Source organism: Ictalurus punctatus, chromosome 23 (assembly GCF_001660625.3).
Source record: "Ictalurus punctatus breed USDA103 chromosome 23, Coco_2.0, whole genome shotgun sequence".
NCBI lineage: Eukaryota > Metazoa > Chordata > Actinopteri > Siluriformes > Ictaluridae > Ictalurus > Ictalurus punctatus.
In genome coordinates, this window is record NC_030438.2 from 15,555,866 (window position 1) to 15,579,058 (window position 23,193).

General features: G+C 41.6%; 1 protein-coding gene across 7 annotated transcripts in view; it reads left to right on the forward strand.

Moving 5' to 3' along the window:
- The window catches only part of oxr1a (oxidation resistance 1a), a 190,083-nt gene that overhangs the window by 159,258 nt on the left and 7,632 nt on the right, over positions 1 to 23,193 (forward strand). For all 7 annotated transcript variants that reach the window (XM_017453056.3, XM_017453058.3, XM_017453054.3 and 4 more), the window contains 5 exons: positions 8,504 to 8,662; positions 8,888 to 9,072; positions 10,796 to 11,385; positions 17,380 to 17,548; positions 18,777 to 18,942. In XM_017453056.3, coding sequence (XP_017308545.1) covers positions 8,504 to 8,662; positions 8,888 to 9,072; positions 10,796 to 11,385; positions 17,380 to 17,548; positions 18,777 to 18,942 — 1,269 coding nt within the window. The remainder of the gene's footprint in view (positions 1 to 8,503; positions 8,663 to 8,887; positions 9,073 to 10,795; positions 11,386 to 17,379; positions 17,549 to 18,776; positions 18,943 to 23,193) is intronic.

A 23,193-nucleotide genomic window follows, 5' to 3' on the forward strand; every position in this document is an offset into this window, starting at 1 on the left:
GAGAGAGAGAGAGAGAAAGAAGGAGACATGCGTGACAGTATGAGAGAGAACGAGGCAGGCAGGAGGAGGGGAAGGAGATGCGTGCGTATGTGAGATAGGCGTGCATGCATATGCGTGTGTGACAGAGATAGCAAGGCAGAAGACGAAGCAACGTTCCACACAAGACAGAGAAGCAAGGGTGAAGGTGAGAGGAGAGGAAGGTCAGTGTTAATTACCAGTGCGTGTCTGGTGTTGGCTAACATCCCTTTCGTTGTGTTGCAGCTTTGGCACATGGCCTAGAGTCTTGTGCTTTCACTAGGTTAAACTCTCACTCGGTAATCAGGGGCGGTCGGAAGTCGAACACAACACTGTATCGCAAAGCGGGACTAATTGCATATTTAACATTTTGTTTAACAGTTTACGGGGCGTACAGGACCCACCTTTGTCCAGCAGGTGGAGCTGAGAGTCATGACCTTACATTATTAGCTCTACTTTAATGGGTTTAGGGAGAGAAAACATGCCGCTGTTCAATGCATTGAAAATCTGAGTTACATTTTAGTGCGGTCATGAATGCTGTAGTATTTTTTAACAGGGACCAGACAAGAAGGTGATACCGTCAAAATAAATGTCCAGTCTACATCGTCATTGTTACGTCCTATGTAGTGCGGAAGTACAGGCGGCTCTGATACGCTGTAGGGGGATTTCTTTATTTTTACTCACATGGTTTGGGTCCACTTGTCCTCGCAGAAGCGAGTGTCCGTGCAAATCAGTAAATCGGGTGACCCTACCTCCATTCGCAGGGCATGAGGGATGGCTGAATGTTTTGATGAGTCAAAACAATCACATGTTATGGCCTTGACAGTCACCAGATCTAAACCCAGTCGAGCATGTGAGATTTTCAAGTGACATCTTAGACAGCACTCTGCACCACCATCATCAAAACACCAACCGAGGGAATATCTTTTGAACGAACGCTGTTCACTGCTCCAGATCCAGTTCCAGAGACATGTAGAAAAGGCTCAGAATGATGACACAACACCTTATTAAAACTGCTTATACTGGGTTTTCCTGTATATTGAATAGAACTTGCGTTGGATTTATCCTGACAGTGTGATCCCAGGGTACCTAAGAAATGTCAAAGCTTTCTATATTATTCACATGAAAACATGACTGTGAGGAAATAAAACAAAACATGCCCTGAAATAAAATAAAATAAAACAAATAAAGGTCTGATTACAGCTTTACTGACCGTTTGTCATTAGATCACAATTTTTTTTTTTTTAACTGCCACCCACATGCACTCAAGTCTTTATCCTCTGCTGTGTGTGTGTGTGTGTGCATTTTGCAAGGCTGTATATAAAGCACACTGAGGGCCAGATGTACTAAGCGACAATTGTGCTTGAAAGTTTGTGAACCTTTTTAGAATTTAGAAAAATATTATGCTTGGTCATTACATGTCTGTGAGTGGCAAAAGTATGTGAAACTCTAGGATTAGCCGTTCATTTGAAGGTGAAATTAGGGTCCGGTGTTTTCAGTCAATGGGATGACAATCGGGTGTAAGTGAGCACCCTGTTTTATTTAAAGAACAGGGATCTATCAAAGTCTGATCTTCACAACACATTTTTGTGGAAGTGTATCATGGCACGAACAAAGGAGATTTCTGAGGACCTCAGAGAAAGAGTTGTTGATGCTCATCATGTTGGAAATGGTTACAAAAGTAACTCTAAAGAGTTTGGACTCCACCAATCCACAGTCAGACAGATGGAGTACAGATAGAGGAAATTCAAGACCATTGTTACCCTCCCCAGGAGTGGAGCCCAACAAAGATCACTTAGAAGGTTATTGGAAAAATATTTTGTGGATGGATGAGGCCAAAATAGAACTTTTTGGTTTAAATGAGAAGCTTTATGTTTGTAGAAAGAAAAACGCTTCATTACAGCATAAGAACCTTTTGTGAAACATGGTGGTGGTATCATGATTTGGGCCTGTTTTGCTGTATCTGGGCCAGGACGGTTTACCATCATTGATGGAACAATGAATTCTGAATTATATCAGTGAACCCTAAAGGAAAATGTCAGGACATCTATCCGTGATCTGAATCTCTAGAGAAAGTGGGTCATGCAGCATGTCGATGACCCTAAACACACAAGACGTTCTACCAAAGAACGGTTAAAAAAGAATAAAGTTGATGGTTTGGAATGGAAAAGTCAAAGTCCTGACCTTAATCCAATAGAAATGTTGTGGAAGGACCTGAAGCAAGCAGTTCATGTGAGGAAACCCACCAACATCTCAGAGTTAAAGCTGTTCTGTACTGAGGAACGGGTTAAACCTCCGGGCCGATGTGCAGGACCGATCAACAGTTACCGGAAACGTTTATCTGCAGTTATTGCTGCACAAGGGGGTCACACCAGATACTGAAAGCACATACTTTTGCCACTCACAAGTATGTAATATTGGATTATTTTCCTCAGTAAATAAATGATCAGGTATAACATTTTTGTCTCATTTGTTTTAATTGGGTTCCCTTTATCTACTTTTAGGACTTGTCTGAAAATCTGATGATGTTTTAGGCCATATTTGTGCAGAAATATAGACCGTTCTAAAGGGTTCACAAACCCTTTCAAGCACCACTGTATTTGCAGCTGTGTTTAGGCATTAACGCAATTTCTGCATGAGAAACTTTTGCATATTGTGTACGAAACTGGTTTTGCACATTTTGTCTGCCTTGTAAAACCAGGTGTCACTTATGATCATGAGTGTTATTCAGAGCTTTATAGTCAGGGTTGCCAGGTATGTGGTTTTCCCACATACTTACCTACTTGACAATACAATAATACACAATTATTTTAGGACTCTGGAGGGGGGGGGGACCATTCAGGGAAACTGTTTTCTTAAACACAACCCAAACCGCAGTAGAATCTCAATCCTGACAAATGCGATTCTGGACTTCTTTACAGTTGCGTAACTCATTCGGACAGGAAACATGTATCAGAACATTAAGCTTTCCACTGACAGAGTTCATGTTTTATAGTTACACAGGTCATGTACAATTGGCTTGTTTTATATGTGTATTATTCTAAGAATCTGAGAGTCAGTACAGGTTGTTTGGGCCTTTAATATCCCATCCCGCCCATTTTTTCTCCCTAATTTAGTTCCCTTCCACTCTCCCTTATCATATGATAGCAACTCAAGCGGTGAGGGTGAAAGCTAACATGTACTTCTTCCAAGGCACGTAAAGGCAGCCAACTGCATTCTTTCGAACTGCTGCTCGTGTTGTGCGACAGGACAGCGTAACGACACGCTTGGAGAAAAGCGCTCTCCGCCCTCTTCCGCACACATGAGCTGACAGACGTCCACATCTGGCTAGCGTTGCTGTGATCGACAGGGGAGAAAGGAGAGTTTTGCTCCCCTAGCTCTGAATTTGAACTCGCAATTTCCTGACGAAAGGGTGAATACTCTTCTATTTTGACAGCTCTGTACCAGTGACAAAATGTTGCTTCATGCTGTTTGGACTCCGGCTTCCACGGCAGTTTATCAGTTTACCTTTAGGTGTATTAAACTGTCCATAAGCATTAGGATATTTCATCCATCACTTTGTGTAATTTTCTTGCATTGATTAGTGGAAAGCACTGCAGCCTGTCATGACTAAATGTCTGAGGGATATTTTGTATTGGTGTTAAAAGGTAAATGACATCACCGTAGCAGCGGTGATGTAATCTTTATTCCAAACTTCCATAAGCTTGTTTGAGTTTACATGCAAAGTTCAATTCATACAAACTAGAGGGGCATTTCATTTTTTCACTTTTCCTTTGCTGAAGATATTGGGAGTTATATTTCTAGTTAATTACATTATAAATTGGTAAATTAGCACTCTGCTTGCTTTTAGTGTGAGCAGATAACTTACAACAAAGGTTGTGGTGCACGCCAAGCTAAGCAAAAACACCTATTGATGCTAATGATGTCAACGTTATCCCTGTTAGTCGTACGCAACTGGCTAACCCATGTGACTTGTTTGTGGATCCACATCACGTAAGCATCTTAGTTTTATTATGAAGAGTGCCAGAATCATAGGATCATACAAGTTCCCAAGCTTGGAACCGTCACACTGCAAATAAAGCACTGTTGCTCAACACAATGGCAGCGTTTTAGCAGAACTGACAGTTTTTAATAGAACTGTTTTAGTTTGATTCACATTGAATAGCTTTTTCTAAAAATTGGCTTTTAATGCATCCTCTTCACACTCGTGAATGGAGGTGAATATCTGTGTAGAGATCCTAAGGGGACAGGTCTTTAAACAGTAAGCTAGCATTAGATCTGTAAATACACCCAACTATTTCCAGCTCGTTCTGTAATGTGCTACACTCACGCCCCCTTCCTGTGCTGAAGAAGGGGGCGGAGGGTGTTGCACCGATTCGGGTCCCAGGAGGTAGTTGGTATGAAAATTTTGTACTAAGAAGACATGTTTTGACTCTTCGGTTGCTTTTTTCGGGCAGCGGGGTGGTCTGGTCTGTCTTAGCATGGCATGACGGCGGAGATTTGGGGTCAGGGGGAGGGGAGAATGTCCTCTTGTGTATTGGGAACGCTTTTGGGGGGCTGATCAGTAACTGCAGAAGCGTGGAATTATGCTGTCCAGAATGGCTGAATAAAGGAGTATATTATGTTTGTTTTGTTTTTTTAAAGCCAATATGCAAATATTAAACTGGAATCTTAAAACATATCCATTATAATAGAAGAACATAATCGAAGAGCTTAAAAATAGGCTACATTTAAACAAGTGTTTTTTATCTTTATTTATTTTATTTTTCTTTATCTGGATTTAAAAACACTACTGTTCTCTGGAACCCTTTTCCAGAGTTCAGGAGCAATCTGAGGAAAACATCTTCCACCAGCTGAACTGTGACTGATCCTCTGTACTAACAGAAGGCCTGTCTCAGCTGAGAGAAATGCTCGAGATTGTCTGCGCTGCTTCAGGAGATTAGAAAGATGCACTAGTTTTAAACCATTCGGAGCTTTGCACGTCACAAGCAGGACTTTGTAATACAGAGGTAGTGAGACAGCCAGCCAGCAGTACTCCAGTCTAGACAGTCTGCATTACGTAAGGCTTAGCATATTCCTTATTTTGGCTACGTTTCTCAGATGACCCACCAAGGTCACACCAAGGGTTTTAACTACAGCTATGGCTTTCACAGAATCGCTGTAAAGCTATAGGGTCAAATCAGTAAGGCACTACGGGAGAATAATAGATGGCCTAAAACAGAAACTTGTGAGGCACCATATTATACATTTTAAGGCACTGGAGATTCAAAATATATGGTCTGTCAAATGAGATACGAATTAGAAAAAGGTCTGTCTAAACTGACCGTTTGAAGCCCGTCCATGAACATATATGGTTCAGTATTGTCCAGCGCCACATTCGAGTGCAACAGAACCAGAACGGACGCAATCCAGAGAAAGCGGCATGCCGTTCTACACTTTAAGCAGCGCCGCGTCTATACTGCGATGGAGAGATTAAAGGCCTCAAAATGTGGTTTCTGCAGAAATGGCTGTCTCTATAAACTTGAGGACAAATTGCCCCAAATTGAGTGATTATGTTTTTGTTTGTTTTGTTGTTGTTGTTGTTGTTTTTTAATAGCATCTCCCTAATCACTGAGAATTATTCCTTAAAAAACAAAAATAAAAAAAAACCCAGACAGTTCTGAGCCAAGGACTCGAGTCCTTCATTTACTAAAATCCCAAGCAAATTTGCTTGTGCAGTCTGATAAATTGGATGTGTACTTAGTGGACGTCCTGCGGGTGATTTACAGAAAATAATTGCGAAAATGACATTTGGGGGCAAATAAGATGAATAAAACAATATGCAAATGAGGTTCTTACATGTGCGAAGTGTTCTCCGAAGCCTTGGCGCGTTTGGATCTTAAAGAGGCTCCAGAAGCATGTAGGCACTGTTAAAATCACTATTGACATTAGATACACATAGCAGCACTCAATTTAATTCAGTTCGTACAATTCATATCGACTGAAAGCTATAAAAAGAAAAGAAAACAGACAAAAGTCAAAGTGTGAATGCTGTATTGAATAAAATGTATGTCTTGACTCGAACTATCGTGTAAACTGAGAACTAAGTAACTATAACAGCAAAATAAAGACAAATTAGAGTGAGGTTTTGTATACAGTCCAAGTAGTACCCAAACACAAGTGCAACGGTTACACCACTTGACATTTCAGTGGGCTGAATTTCATTTAATCCCATTTAAGATACCCTGACTTGCCACTCTATTAGGAACACCTATACGCCTGCTTATCCATGCAGTGATTCAGTTAGCCAATCATGTAGTGGCAGCGTAATGCATAGAATCATACAGATACAGGTCGAGAGCTTCAGTTAATGTTTATAGCAAATATCAGAGCGACTTTAAGCGTGTCGTGGTTGTTGTTGCCAGATCTCTTAGGATGAACACTCTTTGACAACCGTGGTGAGAGGAAAAGCACGTCAAAATAAACAACACATCCGAACCATGCGCTTAAGAGCATGTGCATCGCAATGGTGCCACGTATTATTTAATTTTATTTAAAAAAAAATAAAAAACTAGTTTCCAGTATAAAGCAATGAAATTAATTTATATGACTTTTTTTCAGACTTGTCAGACTCTAAAAAGGATGTACCCAGAATAGCACAGTAAAATTATGAGGAACCGTACACACACAGCATACTGTTTCATAGCCAGTTCCACTAAGTTCTATGTGTTGGGTTTGATTTCTCCAAAAAGAATAGAAGCATGCACGTGTGTGTGTGTGTGTGTGTGTGTGTGTGTGTGTGTGTGTGTGTGTGTGTGTGCGCGCGCTGTGGGAGTGTGTACCAGAGTGCGGCAGACAGCCGTGGGCCGGAGGTCTCCTTTGAAGCAGACTATGCTTCCCACTCTCTGGCCGTGGCGTCTGCATTGGCTGATCTCTGCTCCTCCAACATGCGCGCGCACACACACACACACACACACACACACAGAGAGAGCCCTCAGTCCCTGTGTTTACAAGAGTTGAATATCTAATCCATGTTTCAGAGGCTGGTTTTAATTCTTTATCAGCATTCACATGCATGCACTTCCTGTGAAGCGAACTGTTCTGGGAACAGAGAAGGATTCTTGCACGGTGTCCTGGGAAGGTCCAGACAAGACAAGAGACGTGACCATCATTTTCATTACCACATGCGTATACACACAGTCAAAAATGAATAATGGCTCTGCCGATTTTTAAGATATTGCTTTTAAAGCTCCATGCTGTGTGCTTTGTTTGAGCAAAAGCATATTTTCATGTGGAGTAGGATGAGTCATTCTACATAGATTACTACTTACAGGCAAAACTGTGCAGATCCTGGTGTTTTTTTCTTTTCTTTTTTTTTATTCATGACCCTTGCTCTACTTCTTCTTCGCCTCCTGGATGCCTATAAGAAGAACAAAAAAAAAAAAGTTGTTTTTTTTTTTCCTCCCTGGGCAGGAAATGTTGTTTCTTCTACTTCCAGTTCTTTCTTCCACCATCCGTCACATTAACTTGATGTAAGAGAGTCTATAAAACTGTAAAGACTTAAGTTGCCTGCCCCTTACCTCTGTTTCCCAGAGCTGTCATGTGGATTCACACGTTTGATCGTACGCTGCACTAGGCAAACGTGGATTTTACATTCACTGTGGGAGCCGTTCACTTTCACTAGTCGGAAATTTGAGCTTGTTAGTTACTGATTGCAGTACCGTTTGATTACTTTGAGAGCAGTTTAGTTTTAATAGGTGCTAATCATTCACATTCAATGTATAATTCAGGAGGTAATGAGGAGGTCAAATATTCTGTGTGCTTGTTTTAATCTGTGAAGGAATCCAAGGCATGTATAATTGTAAAGACAAGAGCGATGCACCATACAGTCAGTACAGCTTCAGTAGAATGACCCATACAGCACAGGGCATTGTGAGAAGCTGTACAGTACACATGACAGTTGCAGATTTAAGATAAAGTAGATCTATCCATCCATCTTCTATACCTTATATATCGGGCACAAGGCAGGGTACACCCTGGACAGGGTGCCAATCCATCGCAGGGCACAATCACATTCACACACTTTAGACACGCCAATCAGCCTACCATGCATGTCTTTGGACTGGGGGAGGAAACCGGAGTACCTGGAGGAAACCCCCACCGCACGGGGAGAACATGCAAAGTACACACACAGGGCCACGGTGGGAATCGAACCCCCGATCCTGGAGGTGTGAGACGAACGTGCTAACCACTAAGCCACCTGATAAACTGATATGAAACCGGATATGCCCTGATAAACTAGATGGCATTATATAAACATCTAACGTGATCCATAGAAAGGATTTGGTTTGGAAGATCTTGTTATACAAGGAGAATAAAAGTAACCGACCGAGACGCTCTGGTACCTTTTTCCAGGCCCCAGGGAACTAAGGCGTCTCTAAAAGGGGTGGGTGACTCATCACTTGTGAATCAGAGACATTTCTGACTTTACTGTTCCGTTCTCTTTCAGGACTCTGATGGAGGTCCTCGCTCAGACGCCCCAGCCTCGGCACCGCCGGCTTTCTCGGCTCTGCGCCACTCCCGTATCGTCTCGTCCACCTCGGAAGAGGAGGAGGCGCTTACTGAGAAGTTCCTCAAAATCAACTGCAAGTACATCACAGATGGCAAGGCGAGTCAAGTTCAGCAGCTGTTTTCCAATACAGATGCAGTCCTCTCAGGAGATTTTGTACTGTCTCGTCTGTATAATATCGAACCGGTTTATTCCCTTGGACGCCAAAGCCTTTGGCTCGTATTCTCCCAAGTGCTGCTTAGTGAAAAAACGCTGCATCAAAATTTCATTGTTTTAACTGTTGCACTGTAGTGAACAAACCACGAAATCTCACTGTTTCTCCAGGGTGCTGTAAGTGGGGTGTTGCTGGTGACACCCAACAACATCATGTTTGACCCTCACCGGACAGACCCCCTGGTACAGGAGCGCGGCTGTGAGGAGTACGGCATCATGTGCCCGCTGGAGGAGGTGCAATCTGCAGCCGTGTATCGAGAGATCACAGACAGCAAGATCCGCGAATCCTTGCCCGCGTAAGACTCGTTTTGATGAATGAATTTGTTGACGATTAATTATACACTGTAGTACATCGTAATAACACACCCAGTTATCTACTATGTTTCTGACCCAATATTATCGGTCAACGAGACGGTATAAAGAATCATAGAATGTCCGAGAAGCAGACGAATCCCATTTGAAACCCACATCACTCGTGAGATTCATCAGGCTGAAAGCCTTTACAGTTTATGACTGTAAAATTGCGTCAGACATCCATCGTTCAGCCAGGTGATACAGGAAACGGATTTGTGCTCCAAGCTCAATGAAGCACACTTTCAGCCGCCTACGATTTTGATCACCCGTTTTGTTTTGTAATAAGAAGTTAATGATTTTAGCAGCCTTTACGCCTGCCTGAATCTTTATAGCCTTTTATCAATAATTTATGAGTGATGAATAATCCCCCCCCACACACACACACACACACACTTTTTTTTTTCTCCTGTTGCTCTTTTTGCAATATTCATTAAGCTGAGATATTACTTCCCATTTCTAAACACTAAACTAATTACGTTATACGGAAATATTAGGCAAAGTATTTATTTTCTCTGGAAGGGAGATCCTTTGGGAGACTTAAAATAATACACACAGCAGCTTCTCAATAAAATTGAAAATAGATTACTAAAAAAAAATAATAATAATTACAAACACAACCTAGCATATAGCCTTATTAACATAAACAGGAATGAACAGTGCGCCAATAATATCCCGCACCCTACAACCTATACTAGTCTCTTATGTCTTTAACACATTAACACACGTGATCTTTTTCCCTTTTCACTTCTGTTGGGGTGAGCAGACTTTAAAACCCCTAGAACTTCGAATGAACTGATTGAGATGTGTGTAAAACCTGTAGTTTCAGAATTATATAGCAGAAAATGTCCGATTTGTACCGGGCGAAGGGTTTTCACAGGCCGCCACACATCAAATAACGTCGATTTTAAGTGCAAATTTGATCAGTGCGAAGATATTTTGACATATTTTCTGTCACTTGGGTCACTTGGAGACGGAAATAATGGCAAAATGTAGGATAACAGATTTGTTTACCGTACTGTGCATCACTTCAAAGTCTGGTGGGTGTTGCTGGTTTGGGAAGAAACATGAGCCTCAGCTAACGCCAGCGCTGCTCTATTATTGTTGTCACTTCCCTCGTCCAACAAACGACTTGTGCACATCTGAGAAATGATTATTAAGCATGGAGTGAAAAGGATGAGACTGGCCATACACTTAACACTGGGTTATACTTGACGTATGACTTTATGTGCACATGAAACAGGAACATTGTTCATAAACTCGCTTACGTAGATTATTTAGGAGGTTATCTAATCCGGAAGCTTAAAAAGTGACGTCCAGTAGATGTCACATCCGCCAAAGCGTCCTTGTTCGTCTAGATTCCAAGACGAACTGTAAAACGTTTAGCGATTTCATGCACAGCTCAAATCTCTATCCTTAAATTCAAAAGTACCACCACCTGTATAACTCTATATGCCTTTAGACCATAATAAAGACATTCATGTGTCTATATTTGCAAGTATGGGATATTACTCTGTGCTTCTTTACTGAGCATCGCAGACTTTTATAATATCACCCTAACATCACTATGTATTTAAGCGGTCATATCTTTTACATCTTTACATTTTGATGTAAACGTCGGTGTATGGAAATCAATATGGTAACCAAATGAAAATGTTGCGCTTGCAGGGACATCGACGCATGGTTCTCGGGGCCTGTTCATCATGCAGAACTGCGTCTGAGAGAGGCGTACGACAGCGGCAGCACAGCACCACGCAGCACGGACGCCTCACTCTCCGAGGACGTGTTCACCGAGCCTGAGCTCTCACCTATCCGCGAGGAGCAGCCGTCCACCCAGCAGCTCCAGAGTGAGGATCAGTCGTCCTCTGAATCCGTACACACAGTCAGTCACGAGCCGGAGGAAGAGGCAAAGGACAAGGAAGAAGAAAAGACTGAGGGAGACACAGCAGGAGAACGCGCAAGTGCTTCAGATGAGCCCAAAAGCCAGGAGCAGCTTAGCACACCAACCAGCAGGGACCAACAACTGCACCAGCCGCAAACCACACCCGCCACGGTGGTCACAGATCAGGAACGTGACCCAGACGAGGCTAAAACTACCAGAGACGGCAAGCGGGACTCGGAAACTGATGTGGAGGAGCTGCGAAAGATGTGGAAGTGTCACACTATGCAACAGGCCAAGGAGCAGCGAGAAAACGTACAGCACACACAGAACGAAACTGCGTCATGCAAAGGCAGTCAAAGGCAGGGCTCAGCAGAGGGTAAGACTTAACGTATTTCTGTTATGTTATTATCTGCCATAACGTGCTCGTGTTTTGATTATTTTAACCGGCTTTTGCACCTCGCATATAAAACCCTCTTTGATTCCAGTGCTCTTCTGAGATTTACAGTGCAGAACCGTCGTTCGTTCGTATATTAATTATAAAACCATTTAGTGCCTGGGGAAGCAGGGCTGAAGCCATTACAGCACCATGCTCTGAAGTCTCAACATCACAGCAAGCCTGTGCTGTTTGTCTGTGCTGCTGATAGCCGCTTCGAGCCACTTTGATCGCACTCGGCTAGGTTTAGCCACATAGTGACCTTCAGCACGATAAACGCGAATTTATCAAACACAACAACACCACACACAGGTGGCCTCACACCAACAGCGCCTGAGAGCAAACAAAGTCGTTTCGGCATGTATTAAGAGCTGTAGTGCTGTTTCTGTTTTTGGTCATATTTGTAATTCTGGTCTTGTTTGCACACTGGCATAACCGTCCAAACCTTTAATGAGGTTAATTATCCAGATGAACGTTAAACCCAATTAGGGTCTGAATGAATAAAGATTCGTGTGCATAAACATGAAAACACTTTTTTTCAGCTCGCCACTGATACAGCTATTCATTAGGTGAGATGACGTTCATATAATCCCAAAATGCACCCGGAAAAACTAGGGGTATGACGATAGGTGAAAATCGATACGAGTCAATACAATATGGTGGTGTCTTGACTTGATATGATATGATATATGATACATTTTTAGATCCACCATGAATAAGAATCGCCTGAATGTATGCCTTAGATTTCCATTTACAGTTTTCTAAAACACTCAAGATTCTAAAATTATAATAAGTATAATAATGAAAAGTTTATAAGCACACTCTGTACCTTCGTTCGAGCCGTTCAGCCGTGTGAAAAAGGCTGGGAGCTACTTACTCAGAGCTCAGAGGCGGGAGTGTGGGCTTGATTAAGTTCACATTTCTATGACACCTGGCACGACAAGAAAAGCGTTTGATCTGTCGTCAGGAGATTCGAGTTTGAATCCTGACAACGCCACAGTCATCCATGGCCGGGAAAAACTGACCATACTCTCTGGGTGGGAAGGATGGTGTACTCTCTCCCATGTCGATCACGGTCACAGTAGGATTATTCAGTTGTAGGTATCGGTGTGCTCATGTCTGCGGAAGAGGGCAGATAACGCTTTCCTCCCCGTGATACAACATGAGCATGAATGCAAAATTATGAAACTCACGTGATATAAGCAGTATTTTATGACAAAGAGCCTACTTATGTATGTTATGCAGTCTGTTGAATGTATTGTTCGATACCCGGACATGTTGAATCAAAAGCCTCGTATCGAACAATACAGCCATACTGCATAAAGCTTGCCTATTCAGAGCTCGGTCATGTTGGACATGTCCTGGTCCACGGCTCCTGTTCTTCCTCGTGATAGGCGAGCTTACTATTTTATTCCCTTCATCCAGAACCCGGCAGCGAACACGATCCTGCACAGAACTCCCAAGAACCAGTGGATTTACACACCTGATTAGGGCACTTTAAATGAACGGGCTCTGGCAGTATAACGTTGTCTAAGTAGATTAGGGTTTCTTTGTCTGTGTGGGGTACGGCTCTGCTGGACGGCCATTCATGTCCTACAGAGTTGACCTTCTCATAAGCTATTAAGGAAATATGTGTGGAAATCTCTCTTATTTTTAATCCCTCTGACTAGTGCAGACTTCAGATCAAACACATCTTATTCTGTTTAATGACGGGTTGGGGGGCAGGGCTTGGTGCGTTGATATAATTTGGGGTTGTGCTTACGTTTTGGTAATCTACTCGGTAATAAATAAGTAATAACTTTATATATATATATATATATATATATATATATATATATATATATATATATATATATATACACACACACAAGAGTTGCAAATTATTTTAGAGCAATTAAATATATGAAACACAAAATATATTAAATGTAATGAAATCATGAAAAAGGATAAATCTGACCTGAAAGAAAAAAAAAAAAGTCCATCAGTAGCTTAGAGATAGAAAGAATCCAGAGCTTGGAGCCATATTAACCGTATTAGATTATCCGACGTAGGAAATATCTCAAATGATTTTGCTTAGTTAGAACGGTGGTGGGGGATGAGTAAATATGTTCAGAAACATGTGAATCAGTTTAAAAGAAAAGAAAGTGGGAGTTAAAAATAATTTAAGATATAGCATCTGCCTTATAGACCTGGACTCTTCCTTTTCAATTCCCTTTAGTTCCCTTAATAGCCGATCATGGGCATGTTTGAGTTGGTGTTTGATGTATGATGGGGGTGTCATTAATATATTTTCATATAACAGCACGCTCATCGTGTTTTGTTCCTTACTTATTTGGCAGGACAACAAATTGCTCCAGAACATACTGGGCAAAATTACCCGTCAAGCAGTAAGTGAGCTGGCACCAGTCTCGGATCTCTTAATCTCTGAAAAGCCCTCAGATGTTCACTCGCATCTTCCCTGTCGTTCACCCCCACTTCCTTTCTGGATATTTTTTTCCCCCCTCAAAAATATCAAGCATCAGTCTTCAATGCCATCACTTCTATAAACTGTATCAATAACTCCACTCTAATCTTAGGTTTGTCTCGTACCGCATGAAGCTGCGTACGGCTGGCCATACAAGCGCAAAATACACCCCCTACCTCCACACCCTCCTGAAGACTTACGTTCCCTCACGCAATCTGCGATCGGTTAACGACCGACGCTGAGTAGTGCGCACTCAGTGTGGCTCAAGGTCCCTTTCCAGAACCTTCACACTAACTGTTCCGCAGTGGTGGAATGAACTTCCAACCTCAATCCGGACCGCAGAATCTGTCAGTATCTTCAAAAAAACAGCTAAAGACCCACCTCTTCCATGAACGGTTAACTAACCCCTAAAAAAAAACCAAAAAAAAAAAAAAAAACCCCTACTCTGGATCTTACACCTTTACTCTGCACGATTTGCTTCTTCTAGAACTCAATTAAAGATCTTGCACAGTAGCACTACTTGTATTGTTCTCTGCTTGATAAATCACTTTGCATGTATTTCCTCATTTGTAATTCGCTTTGGATAAGAGCGTCCGCTAAATGAATAAACGTAAATGTAAAATAATTGGCATGCAGGAAGGACTGCTTCCTTGCCAAGAAGTTTCCTGATTGGCCGATACACCTGGACTGTGATGAAATACTTAGCTGCTGATAACAAAGCCCAGAGCAGTCATAGAGACTTTGTTTTTGTTTGTTTGTTTGTTTGTTTTGTTTTTGTGTTCTCTTTTTTTTTTATCAGCGCATTTATTGTAGCGATGGTTATCAGGATGTACAGCCAGTTTAGCTGAAAGAAAAATAAATTCACATTGTTATGCTTTCAGATAATGTTTGTTTTTTTTGTTTTGTTTTTTTAAATAAAACTGTTTTAGTAAGATTTATTTTATATTAAATCGTATGTCGGTTAAATCGCATATTGTGGACAATGTGATGGACGATATTCAGGACTTTCAGAAGTTTTAGTAGGTTAAAACAAATCAAGTAGGAGGAAAAATGTCCAGAGAGTGTTTTGATAATACTTGAAAAGAAAGACTTCTTTTACCACTTCACGGCAGGAAAGTAACTGCTCTACTGAGGTGAGCATTCACTGTGTGTTTCTCTTTTAACAGCAATTTTATTCCTTATTAATTCTGCAAACTCGTTGTCTTTCTCAGTCACCCGTCTATAAGTATGCTTCTGTTCGTCTGCCTGAAGTAGAACACACTGTATCAGATTGTTAAAAGTCTACCTAAGCCTTAAGCCACTGCCGAGTGTGTGGATGTGCAGTCTGCTTCTGCTAGGTGGGAGAAAACACACAGAGTGGCACTTTACACTCACGGCAGTGGGCTGTTTATTCCTCGGTTTATTCCTGCTCCTGACTGCTGAGGTGGCTACTGAAGAGTAGAGGCGAGTAACAAAGAGGTTTATCTAGCAAGTAAGGTTTAGGGTGTGTAAACATATTAGCATAGTTCTTTCATTGATGGGCTTCGAAAGGAGGAGTTCATTTTAGTATCACTTCCATTTCATAAGAGACTTTTTTTTTTTTTTTTTTTTTTTATTGGCAGGATCCAAACAGGAAATAAGAAACGAGGAAATAATTGCCTCTTCTAGCAGGCAGAGTTGCTTTCATTTTATTAAGTGAAGTAGATTTGACTCTTTCAGTAGAGAATTTTTTTTTTTTTCGTCTAAATTCTGGCTGAATTAAGTCCAGTTCATAAATTTGAGGCACAGTTTAAAATCTAAATGGTGGGTGGTTGACAGATCATCATACTCATCGCTTTGAGATGCATTGAAAAGGGTTTAGATGTAGAAAACTCCCTCGGAGCGTAAAGGTTCTTTGAAACAGACGAGCAACACCCGTCATCCATTTTGTTCCTCGTCTTATACCATTCTTAAAAGGCAGTAAAGTCAGCCATTGATTTCCAGCATGCGTCTCCGATGCTTGTTCCACTCCCCTGTTGCTGTCATGTTTGGTGATCCACAACCCTAACCCTAAACCCTCTGCTGGCGTCTCAGTGTCTGCCTGGGCGATAGTGATGGGTGGCCGCAGTCACAACCAGCTCCTTATCTCACTCACAATGACTTTCCTCGAGGGAATTAATGGAAACTGCTCATCTCTTGGCAATGTGATGTTCTGAAAACAAGAGCAGGCATTTAAAAAGACAGCACACTGGCGTCATATCCCTTTCGACTTCACGGAAAAAAATCATACAAATTCCAAGAAAGGACGTATGAGTAAGAGAATATTAAAAGCATGAGGATATAGTTTAAAGGCTAGATTATACTTTGAACATGATCTGCTTGGAAGGAAGGAAACGGATGTAATAGATTTTGCATTGGCTACGTTGTTAGTTCACGATGATGTATGCATACACATCTCTTTACAACCACGGTGAACAGAAAAGCATCTCAATGCACATAAACACATGGTGGTCTTCTAGATGGTGGTCTTTTTTCAGTCTACAATTATCCAGTGTCTGTCAGCCTGTGCCCACTGCAGCCCCAGATTCCTGTTCTCGGCTGGCAGGACTGGAACCTGATGCTTTTGTGCGTGCTGAGATGCTTTTCTGATCACCATGCTTGTAAAGAGTGGCTATTTGAGCTACCGTAGCCTTCCTGTTAGCTCGAACCAGTCTGGCCATTCTCCTCTGACCTCTCTCATCAACCAGTGTAGAGACTGTTGGTCTTGAACATGTTTTCTATCGGTAGTTGTATGACAAACGTTAAATATTGAACTACTTAGAAGAGTGATGCGATTGGTGGAATTATAACTTGTACTAACTATACTTTTAGAAATTATGACCGAGTGTTCCTCGATTTTTCGATATAGGATTTAAGATGGCAAATTTCAGGGTCGGGGGAAATTCTCTAGGTATGCACTGATACCAGTCCGGGTGTCATGTTGTGTTCATTTTCTCGCACTCGTAGTAATGCTCATATACTAACCTTCTGTACCACCCTGATACTTATGTGATGTAAGCATAGGGTGTGTTGGCATGCTAATGAAAAGACATGACGGTGATCAGGACATTTAACAGTTAATGATGGCGATCAAAGCAAAGTAGATAGACCAGCAAGTGCTGGCTGGATGAGACAAAATGTCTACAGACAAGGCTATGTGAGTGAAAACAACAGCTATTTCCCAACATATTGTTCTTAAAGATCAGCTACTATCTGTTATTGACAGTGCGGGATTACGATGCAGTGAAAATTAAAAATGTACTTTTACTTACAGTATAGCTAAACAGAAGCCCACAGAATGCAATAGATTTCATGATTTAGCATGAAGTCTCCCTTCCAGAATGAATCATTTCTGAATGATTTTTTTTGGGTGTGTGTGTGTGTGCATCATTTATCAGAATGAAATGTCCGACCCACTTATCAGCTTTTTGTTCAATTATTCAGTCATTACATCAGTTCCTTCATCCATGTCTCAGGTCTGGCTGTGTCCAGGGAGAGGCGGCTGTCCAGGTCCCATAGGTTTCTGTGCCTGCGAGTTGGCAAGGCCATGAAGAAGACGTTTGTGTCCAACGCCAGCGCCTCCATGCAGCAGTACGCCCAGCGTGACCGTAAACACGAGTACTGGTTCTCCGTGCCACAGGAGAGGTGAGTTGGCACCAAACACAGCTTTCGTTTATTCTTCCTCCACTTTCACTCAGGGGTGAGGTTTTGTGTAGTCTGGTTTCCCAGCAAATTATATAACTTCAGTTGGGATTTGATTCATATGCCGGTAGAGAAACATTTGGATTTTTTTAGGCCCAGAATTCAGACCCATAGAATAGATGGAGCTCATAGAGCTCATAGCCACTGAGGTTTAATGTTCCTTTATTTACATAATTTGCTGCACTTTTCTGAAACCCTAGAACTCTTCATTAGATAAGGATTTCATAAATCTCAGCCTTTAACAACTTTTAATTCTCGATATAAAGCAGCTTCTGAAAGCCCCTTAAAAACCATAAACTGTGTGTTCCTAGCAAATGAAGCCAAAGTGTGCAAACGGCGTAATTCAATTTGAGCATGGTTCATTTTAAACCCGAAATAATTTCCCAAATCTTTGCTGTCAGTTCTGCTTGCCTGTGCCATTACAACGCCGCCTTTGTCTCTTGTCATGCAAGGGCACGCTGAGAATGGCTTCCTTTCATACAACACAAGTACCCAGTGTTCATCTGACTGCGGCGCGGTCACATGGGAACTTGATTGAATGTAGATATGCTTGTGATTGGTTTGTATTATATCTGTCTATAGAAAATACCTACGTACTTCTGCGTGTACTAGATGTTGTGGTGTTGCACGTATAACTCGTATAATCACTCGACGCATCTCTGTTGAGCAGAAAAGCATCTAAATACACATAACACACTGACCCTTCAGGTAGAACAGCAGAAGACCACATCGGGTTCTCACAGGCTTACTGGACAGTGGAAGATTGCAACAACAATAAAAACCATTGCCTGGTCTTTTTCCCATCTTCAGCTTTGCATTTTGAGATGCTTTTCTGCTTACCATGTTTGTAAAGAGTGGTTACTTGAGTTACCATAGCCTTCCTATGAGCTCAGACCAGTCTGGCTATTCTCCTGACCATTGAACTCTGTGATCAACAGGGTGTTTCCATCTGTGTGTAAAAATCCCAAGAGATCAACGGTTTCTTAAATACTCATACCAGCACGTCTGACACCAACAAAAATACCACGGTCAAAGTTACTTGAGATCACTTTGGTTTTTTTGTTTTTTTTAAACTGATGCTCTTGGCCTGTATGCATGATTTCATGGTTCATCTTTAGGCATGTTGACGAATTCTTTTCTCTGGCTCTCATGTCCTCATCTCACCATGTAGGTCAGACCACCTTTACTTGTTCTTCATCCAGTGGAGCCCGGAGACATTCGGCGACGGCATGGGAAGCATCAGCCGAGAGCCCGGGTTCATGGTAGTCAAAAAAATCGACGAACCTGAAGCTGACAACGAGCAGACGACGTCAGACTCCTCATCCAGGGAGTGGGAGGTAGCCTCTGTCCATCAGCTCTGTTCTCCAAGCCCTTTCTTCAAATTAGCTTTATGTTCTTCTGAACGATCTGATTTTGACGTGACTCACTTTTGTGCACAACGTTAAAGCGTGTTTGTGTTTTGTTAAACAGTACGTTTCGCTTCTGCATTGCCATGTGGAGATGAGTTGAACTTGTTGCATATGCGTTTTACTGTGTGTTTTGCACTGTCTCTGTGTCTTTGTGTTTTGTCTGTGTTTCTGTCTTCCAGGTGCCTGGAACTTTAACGTGTTACCCGTACCTCCTCTACCATTTTCCATCACACTGTGTTGTCATAGCTTTCGTTCACTTTATCTGTCTGAAATTAGTTTGTACACTTGGTCAGTAAATCCCACCCCTCATATGATTATTTTTTACCGTGAGTTTGAAGCTGGTGTTTTGCATGATTGTGTTCTGTTTTCTTTTAACAAAGCAGCTCATGTATGCACTGGATGCATGAGCTCGTCTGTTGTACGTTGAGACCAAGGCATGGTTTATAGATGGACGGTTTGACTTGTTAAACCATGCGGATGTGACAGTAACATTACTGAAGTTCAGTACAGAGACTGGTATAAATGAATACATTAATGAAAGGCGGAATTCTTTCCATTTATATCATTATTTATTGTTCACGAATGTCTTAAGGAAGATTGTTTTGGAAACCGAAAAAATCCACAGAATGGAATGAAGAAATTAAGCTAGGGGTTCATTTATTTCTAGCCCAGAGTGTAGATTCATGCAGCCTATCGTCATGTCGGATGATTACACACAGAGAGAAATGCATGTAAATATAATATAAAGAATATAATCGAAACCCAAGTCACTGAGACATTCGTAACACGTCATCGGTCACCGGTTCAGTGAATGGATATAAACGTTGCCAGGAAATCATGCTGATTATTAAAAGGAACACTCCAGAAGAACTAAGATTATTACACAGAAATGTTTATGAAACGTTTGTTCATGTCTTGTATGTCATTTTCAAGCCAAAATGGAGAGTCGATTATTTTCGAGCTGCTCTGTGTTGAGCTGCACGATGAAAAGATCTAGTCAGAAGCATCCGGCGTACGTCTTCATGGAAATAGTAGTGTAGCGATCTGCTGTGAGCTATGCTGAAACCAATCCACCCTATGAAGAAAGCGATACTGCAACAGAGGCAGCGCTTTAAATTTTAATGTAAATCAATGATGTAGGAAACAAAGCAGATTGATTTGTCATTCCGTGACTTGTGCACCGGACAAAGCCTCGCAGACTTGTGTTTAGTTTAAGTAAAGTTTCCTTCCCTTGAGTGTAAATGTTAAGCAAGATTTTTGAGATTGTGCAGGCGGTTATTGGCATTTTACTTTGAATTTTAGCTTGGACCAGTCTTGTGATAATGCACTGAGATAGATATTAATTATGTATAAAATGGGTAAATAATCTTTGCTCGTAGCCTTAGGGTTGCAGAAGTGTGTTTGTGTGTACACACATGTCAAGCTTTGGCACTGATAAAGTATGAAAAGAAGCCAGGATAATTAATCTACTAGCAGAACCTTCTAGTGCATTAGTTTTAGAGAGCACTTTACTTCTCTGTGTGTGTGGGGGGGGGGGGGGGGGGGGGGGGGCGCATGTTTTTAATATCTTTCTGAGGAGCAAATGTCCCCACCAATGTCTGATTTATTTATTTTTTAATCTTGTTGCTACATTGGGGGGGGGTTGTTTGTTTGTTTGTTTGTTTGTTTTTAATAAACTAAATTATTTAAGAAAATTACAGATGTTTCCTTTTGGTTACTGAAGTAAAGATTAGGTTTAATGTTAGACATGGCATTCATTTAAATTATGTCAAGTGTGTGTGTGTGTGTGTGTGTGTATGTGTGTGTGTGTGTGTGTGTGTGTATGTGTATAAACACTACTTTCAACTCTTGTTTCAGACACGCTGGGTGGGGATTTGTAAAAGGCGCGCTGTTTCTTTAAGTGCGCTGCTGTCAGCTGTGCGATGGGCGGGCGCAGTCTCTGTCGGAGCCAATCAGATAAGCCATTGTGCTCGCTATGGAATTCTATTGGTTATTATAGTGTCGATCATATTCCGAGAAAAAGTCCTGTGATGAGTTGGGCTGTTTTTGTTTCTCCGGCGTCGGCGAAACTGAGGAGTTGGTTTCAGGCGGCAGTGATGTGACCGTGAGCGTAGAAACGCGCCTCAGCCTGAAAAGACATGTTCTCCAGGAGGAGGGTGAAAGAAGTGGAGCCGCTCACTGCTAAGTATACCTATGTACGTGGCAGTGTGCTCTGTGCTGAAGCGAGCTCTTGTCGCTGGCTGGGGGGTTTGGCTGCACGCGACTAGCTGAGTTAAACCCAACAAACAAACGCTTTTGTGTTGATATCCGGACAGTTGCGAATTTTTATGCTGGTTAAAAAAAAAAAATCCACATCACGTGCTGTTTGTTTATTATTCTTTTTAATATACTGTAAGAAACTTACATGCGTGTCCTTCATGTTTGTTGCCATAACTGCGGGTGGAAAACTCGACTAGCATAGCGCGCTAGGACAGTTAGCCAGGCTGCCAGACTGAGGACTGAGAAAGTTCACCAGGCAGATTAAGGTGTTTGTATAATTTCCATGAAAGTGTTTTCCCAAGGTGCTGAGTTCGCATTTCTGTTGCTTGGTCCTGAGGGAACGCTCCCATTTTAGTGTTCAAGTCATCAGTTTGCCTCAGTAGTGCTGTAATGCAAAAATAATAATAATAAAGTACTCCAAGACCAGGATGAAGAAAGCTGTACATAATTAAACCATTTATGGAATGGACTCCAGTAGGATTGTGTATTCCGGGGGGGTAGTAATAATTTTGTAAAGGTTCTTGTTTTAATTGGATAGTTTGTCAGCGATCAGGAAAAAAAAAAAGATTCAGCTATTTTGATGATGCATCCTGTACCAGTCTTGTGTTCGTCCAATTAAGTGCTCTCTAGTATGCATATGCCCCGCCCCCAGAGGCATGTCCTGCTCTACAGTAGCAGCTTGTTAGAAGCAAACATGGTCCATGAGTGTATTTTTGGCTGTGTGTCTACCATTCAGACACATCAGATAACTCCCAGTGGTGACCCTGCGGTGCTCAATGAGCATCGGTTCCACTGATGGATGACTTCAGCTCAGATGTGTACACAATTTGTGGAATATCATCGTTTAATTTGGCAGGCAGGGCCGGCGCTACCTATAGACAGAGTAGGCAATTGCCTATCGCCTCGGACTTGGATTCAGGACCTCCGTAACCGCCACACCGCTATACGCTGGTCCACTGTGGCTCAAATATAAGTTTTGCTTAGGGCCTCTGAATGTCTAGAACTGGCCTTGTTGACAGGTGTGCTGCAAGTGGTAGAGAGAAATTCTTCACGATTGAAAAAAGGGCACAAGCGATGAACTCAGAATCTGATAACTAAGAAAAACATTCATTTTTTTCCTCATATGTATTTTTCCTGAGGTTTATATTAATGTTATGCATATATCTACACAGGTCAGTCATGTGCCTGTTTACGGTTTAAATCTAAATCCAATACATAGTGCTACATTTTCTAGAGCCTTCCAGTGTATAAGCGATTGTCAGCATACATGATTGATTGTTTATTTCTGCCTACGTAAATGAATATACTGTTGCTTTTCTGATTAGCCTGATTACATTGTTCTGCAGTGTAATGACCTGCGCTGAGTGCAGGCATTATCTTCATTATCGTCTTCATCGTGCCTGTAAAACCTGAAGGTTTTGTACCCTCTTAAAGAGAAAGAGGTATAGAAGTTTGTGTCTGAAAATTATTTGCCTAGAGGTTTGGGCTTGCTCAGGTATGTATTGTCATTAAGGATGAAAGCTTTGAGGTTAACTACATTGTGCACAGCAGCTAAACCTGCAGGTTTGAAAACAATGGACAGGCGCTGCTTTGGGAACACAGCTGTCTGTGTTCATATTGAGAAGGAACAACAGCATGATGTCTGTCTGTCATATAATAATATCCACTATCTTGTAATCCATATGATTTGGGAGAATATTTTTATTTTAAATGATGATTTATGGGGACTTAAATGTTGAGTAGTATTATAAAGCATGTTATTGAAATCTGCTTGAACAGGGCATGGCATTAAACCTAAGGAGTTTCCCATCCCCTGGGATGCCCGGAAATATACCAGCAGTCCTTTTAAATGTTAGTCAGTGTTCAATATAATACCTTTAAACCAGTATCTCTTTAGAATAGTGTAATAAAAGATGTAGT